Consider the following 5,811-nt stretch of genomic DNA (forward strand, 5'->3'; position numbering starts at 1 on the left):
CATCACTTATGTTAACTGTAAACTGGTTACTGGTTACATCAACTTGGGCCCATCACTTATGTTAACTGTAAACTGGTTACTGGTTACGTCAACTTCGGCCCATCACTTATGTTAAGCTGATAGAAATCCTAACAAGGGGTGGCGGGAGTGTGTGCCTGGATTAGGAGACTACAAAGAAACACTGGTGTGAAGAGGAGGCTGCAGAGGATTCATGAGAGTTGAGCCAACCAACAATGGCTGACTAGGTGGACTGGCAGCTGGCACCATGCCTATGTTCTCTGGTTCTGGGCCCCTCCTCAGATCAATGGTCCTATGACAAGAAGAGTTAGCCGTCCTCTACCTCTGCTTCTTCAGAAATGGGGAGGTCATGACCAGAGGGGACACCCAGGAATCCTCACTGCGTAACTCAACCCACCTAAAGGAATGCTCGGCTAGGCAATGGCAGCCAGCACACTTGGTGGTGTTTATGCCTGAGCTTGAATTACTCATAAATATAGCCATCTGCTGTGCCCTGTGGGGCCAGGAAGGAGGGCTGGGTCTGTACAGCCAAAACCCCACCAAACCCATTGTTGCTGAGTTAATTCCAACTCACAGTGACACTATATATAGGACAGAGCAGACCTGTACATAGGGTTTCTGATCCTGTAAATCCTTTCAGAAGCAGACTACCACATCTCTCTCCATGGAGCAGCTGATGGGTTAGACTCACTGACCTTTTGGTTAGCACCAGAGTGCTTTAATCACGGCACCACCAGAGCTCCTAGGTCTGTACAAAAGGGGTCACGGTGCTTGGGGTACACAGGCAGGCAATGGAAAGGACAGAACCTAACAATGGAAGGTCCCTCATTCTTGTGGTAGGAAGAGACGGAATGAAATGTGCCAAGACAGGCCTGTGCTGAATGTTGAGGAACAGACATGCGGGGCAGGTCAGAGTAGGAGGCCTGCTCATGTGTTCCCATCCCACCCAGGACGAGGGACTAGAAGCCAGTCACTGGCACAAGGAAGCCCACAGTGGGTGTCAAGATGTCTGGGTGGAGAGTTAGGACAAGGGGATTCCTACCCACCACCCTCCACTGAAGACAGGTCACCCCACTCACCAGGGTCCATCGCTTTGGGACTTTCATTTCCCAGCGCCTCCAGCTCTTCCCCGTCACCAGGGTGGGAGGTCACGTTGGATCTGGTGGGATCTGCATGGAGAGAATGGTAGAGTCATCTACCAAGACTGGTGGGTTTGCCTGATGTCCAGGGAGAGACTTCCAGCTGTCCTGTGGGATTACTGGTCTTTATGTCCCTCCTGGGAGCCAGATCCTGTGCCAGGTGGTCAGGCAGCCCAGCCCTGCCTTGAAGACAGTGCCCTATGTAGTGACAATCCAGGGTGACCTGAGATGGCTTGTGAAGGACGAGATGCATATAGGAGGGGGTTTCACAGAGTTCATGGGAAAACAAAATGAAAAGATCGTGAAAGTGATCCACAAATGAAACTCCTTGTACTGCTTCATCCATTCACGATTCACTCACTCACTCACTCAGCAGGGATCAAACACCACCAGGATGCCTCTGGGAGCCAGGTCTGTGAGGGAAGATGCTGCGGACCCAGAGTCCAAGCTAGTGACAAAACCTAGCCCAGTCTAGGCAGGGGAGGGAATTCTTCTCAACTGTAAGAACCCCCCAGGCTAGTGGGGGAGACAGGAATGGTTTGAAAGAAAGTTACAATCAAAATGTATCCGAGGCCCCAGCCTACTGACAGATCCGCAGGTGGGTGAAGGCCCATGAGGGGTGGCAGTCTGGGGCTTTGCAGCCTCAGCACACGGCTGCCACACCCTGAGCCTCACTGTCCCCATCCCCAATCCCTATCACCACTATAGGACTGCTAATGGCCAGGAGAAAGATAGTGTAAAGTGTGAAACAGCAGAAGGATAAAAGCTGTCAAATACTTCTAAGAACTGGAAAAGAGCATCTGGCTTGCTTTAGTGGGAAAAGCACAGAGAAGTACTTGAATGTAACAAAGGGATGTGCAGACTACTGCACTCACAGCAACATAGCCGGCAAGCACTCGCCTTCAAGGAAAACTCTCAGCCAAGCGTTTCACTGCGGGATTTCAAATAACTGAACAAGTGCTGGGAAAACACCAAATAATAATGGCCCATGAAAGGGAGAGGGAACGTGAAGCAAAGTATCAACTCACTTCTGAGTACGCACATCCTAAGGAAGGAGACGATGGCTAACATGGGGCCCTAACAGCTGGAAGAGGAGCCTGAATACACCCAGATGCTACAGCCCAAGAATCATGCCTTGTTTCAAATTGAAAACTGTGTGATGAGAAAGAGTTCATCCATCTCCCACACCTCTCGACCAGAACCCTCGTGTTGAACTGCCAATAAGAACCACAGGAGTAAAACCTCTCAGGAAGTTGCTTTTAAAAGACGCACAAGGAAGAATACCATCTACCAATGTCCATGTCACCAAGGCAGCGGATACAAACAGATGAGGTCCGCATGGTCCAAATCCAACAGAGAGCTGGCAGATGAGGAACACAGGATAAAAATGGAAGTTCTCAACAAAATGATATATTGGGAAAGAAAACGACCAACTTTTACCAAGGAATGGCCTGTCTCCTCATTTAACCCATCCTTTTCCAATTCACCCTAAGGCTCACTTGTAATGCCAGTGGGTGGCCAAGAAAATTTGGCCATCAGTACCTGTAATGGGGTCATGACTAGGAAAACGTTGAATGGTTGTGTCTACAACCATTTCTTATTTAAGAAAACATTCAAGCAAATAACTGCACCCCATGTACCTTTTAAGTGACAGACAAAGACATTGTTTCAGGCTTCCGAAAATTATCACTGAGTGCTACAATTCTGAATGTAATGTCTCCTTAATTAGAATTCATACAAGAACAATGAAAAAAGGATCAGGGCTGTGACAGAGGCAGACACATGGGCTGGGAGAGCAACTACCTGCTTTCAGGCTACAATGACTTCCAGAAGACAGTCTCTGAGATGAGCTTGGAGGAGCAGGTAGGAGCACACAACATAGAGAGAGAGAAGTATAAATCGATTGTTTAGATGAGGGGTCAGCAAATTTGCGCTGGACTACAAATACTTGAGGTTCTGCCATCTCTGTGGCAACTACTCAGTCTTGCCATTGTAGCAGTACGAAAGCAGCCACAGGAAGATGTACGCAAAGGGCCATGTTCCAACAAAGCTTTACTGACAAGAATGAGCCTGCAGGCTGCTGTCTGCCCACCTCTGAGTTACACCAATACTTCCCGAATGACTCCTGAGTGCCGAACCCTGCAGATGGAGAACCAAATCAAACTTAATCCTGGTTCAAGGACCTGTGAGTCTGCTTAGTGAACCACACACAATGAGAAAGGTGAATGTCCCTCTCTGGACCTCAGTTCCCTGATTCACAGAACAGGTGCAATCAAGCTTCCCTGTGAAGTTACTGGAGGATTGAGCGAGCAGTTCTAAGTGCCCAGGGCCTGACTCTGGTCAAAGTCGCTTCTGTGGCTCAGTCACTGTTAAACAGCAGGTACTGTTTGTACTCACAAAGTTTGCATTGTAGCAGAGGAAAACAGGTAGTGAAACAAGTGCTTAGAGCATGGAGGAGAGAGGGAGCATGGCCAGCAGGAAAGGCAGCTATGGAGCACTAACACGGCCACAGCTTACAGTGTGAAGCAAGGGAAGCCTGAGACAAGGAAGGAAGAGAGCCTTCTAGGCAGAGGGAAGAGGAATTGCAAAGATCCTAAAGTATCGGCTGGAGGACTTACTCTCCAGTTATGAGGAGGAAGAGTTGGAGATGAAGCTGAGAAAGGGGGAGGCTGACAGATAAGGGTTCCCAACTGTGGCACTATGGATGTTGGAGGCCAGATGGGTCTTTGTGGTGGGGCTTGTCCTATGCATTGTAGAAGTTGGCATAGACACCAGTAGCTAAGTGGGGACAAACACCACCATCTCCACACACTGTAAATGCCCCAAGGAGCAGAATCCCTGGGCTGATTCTGAGCAGCTCAGGACATTCATGCAGTCTGTGGCAGGTGACAAGGACAAACAAGGCCAGGACTGAACTTGGGTCAGGGCAGATGCTCACTCAGCAGGAAGAGGTTCTGGTAATTGTCCAGTGCTGTGTCCCAGAACAGGTCCCTTTCGTCCAGCACCAGCTGTTCCCAATCTTCCAAGGTGAAGTCCATGGCCACGTCCTTGAGGGTCACCAATTCCTGAGAAGCAACACACTATCAGTCACTCAGGGCCTGGGGATGGGGGAGAAAGACAAGCACCCAACAGGTGCTGTCCAATCACTTGTGACTCCTGGCGACTCCATGTGGGTCAGAGTAGAGCTGTGTCCGCAGGCTTCTCAAAGGCAAGAGGGACCACCAGGCCCAACTTGTGAGGTGTCTCTGAGTGGACTCAACAGTCACCCAGGGACTCTCCACAGCAGTCCAGCCCTTAGAATTCTCAAAATGGACCCACCAGGGCTTCCCCGAGGACAGAACTCCTTACTGCGAAACTGCTGGGGGCAGACTAAAAACGGAGTCAGACAAATAAAAGCCCTATTACCATCAAGTTCATTTTAACTAACAGCGACCCTAAATAACAGATTAAAACTACCTCTTAGGATTTCCCAAGACTGTAAATCTTCATAAAAACAGAAAGCTCATCTTTCTCCTAAAGAGCAGTTGGTGGGTTTGAACTGCTCAACATGTGGTTGCTATTACACGGCGTCCAGTCAGTTCTGACCTATAGCAACTCTGTATAGGATTTCCGAAGAGCAGTTGGTGAGCTTGAACCACTAACACTGCAGTTCAAACTGACTTTACAGTCCAGCGCATTAACCCCCAGCGCCACACCAGGACTCTGACCACGTGGTTAGCCTCCCAAAACTTAGCCTGCTGCACCACCAAGGCTCCTTAAGAAGTGAGCAAGAAAGGCCAAAAGAGGAGACAATTATTCAGACCAAAGTGCAAGGAGGAAAAGACACTCAGAAAGCAAGCTGCTGGGCATCAGTGGGCACTACACAGGCCCACCAACCAACAGTGGAGTTCTGTGGAGTCAGAAACGTTACCCTAGTTCAAGACAACGAACTTCATCCGAAGATGACGCTCTGGGGACACAATGGCTAAGTGGCTGCTTGCTAACCAAAAGGTTAGCAGTTTGAACCCACCAGCAGCTCCATTCCATGTGAGAAAGGCTGACAACCTGTTCCTGCAAAGATTACAGTCTAGAAAATCCTATGGAACGGTTCTACTCTGTAAGTCAAAATCGACTCGACAGCACAACCACCAACAGCTCAGGAAAACAAATTTCATCCCAAACTGAGCAAGAGGAAAATATCAAGAATCAGATCCCTAAAAATTAGAGGATACCAACACCACACACAAATTAGGTGACAGAACTCAAGAAAAAAATTAACAATAAAAGAAGAAAATCATTTCAGAAATGAAAACTAAAGCAGAGAGTAAAAACCAAAAAAAAATGACATCAAAAAAAAAAAAAAGCGATGAAAATAGGGCATTTTAAAGTAAAAAATAAAGAGATTTAAAAGAAATTCTTGCCTCGACTTACAATACTGGAGGATTCTATGGGCAAAATACTGGATGACACAGAAAGCACCAAAAGAAGATGGAAGGAATCAGAGTCACTGAACCAAAAAAGATACAGTCACTGTTCAACCATTTTAAGATGCAGCCTATGATCAATGACCAATGGTGCTTGTTTCCTGTACAATGGTGCAACAACCACAGGAAACAGGAGATCTGCTCCCAGGGGTTTTCCAAGGGAATTTCAACGGCCAGCTCTGGCAGGGGCC

The 5,811-nt window shown here is 48.1% G+C and overlaps 1 protein-coding gene and 1 pseudogene across 1 annotated transcript in view; one reads left to right on the top strand and one right to left on the bottom strand.

Moving 5' to 3' along the window:
- The window catches only part of ZNF473 (zinc finger protein 473), a 10,575-nt gene extending 6,353 nt beyond the window's left edge, over positions 1-4,222 (bottom strand). The window contains exons 1-2 of the mRNA XM_006868388.1: positions 4,096-4,222; positions 1,098-1,187 (exon numbers count right to left, since the gene is read on the bottom strand). Coding sequence (XP_006868450.1) covers positions 1,098-1,187; positions 4,096-4,195 — 190 coding nt within the window. The 5' untranslated portion in view covers positions 4,196-4,222. The remainder of the gene's footprint in view (positions 1-1,097; positions 1,188-4,095) is intronic.
- Positions 1,552-2,649, top strand: LOC102831637 (annotated as a pseudogene).
- Positions 4,223-5,811: the final 1,589 nt, after the last annotated feature.

This window comes from Chrysochloris asiatica, unplaced genomic scaffold, assembly GCF_000296735.1.
Source record: "Chrysochloris asiatica unplaced genomic scaffold, ChrAsi1.0 scaffold00116, whole genome shotgun sequence".
In the NCBI taxonomy this organism is placed as follows: domain Eukaryota; kingdom Metazoa; phylum Chordata; class Mammalia; order Afrosoricida; family Chrysochloridae; genus Chrysochloris; species Chrysochloris asiatica.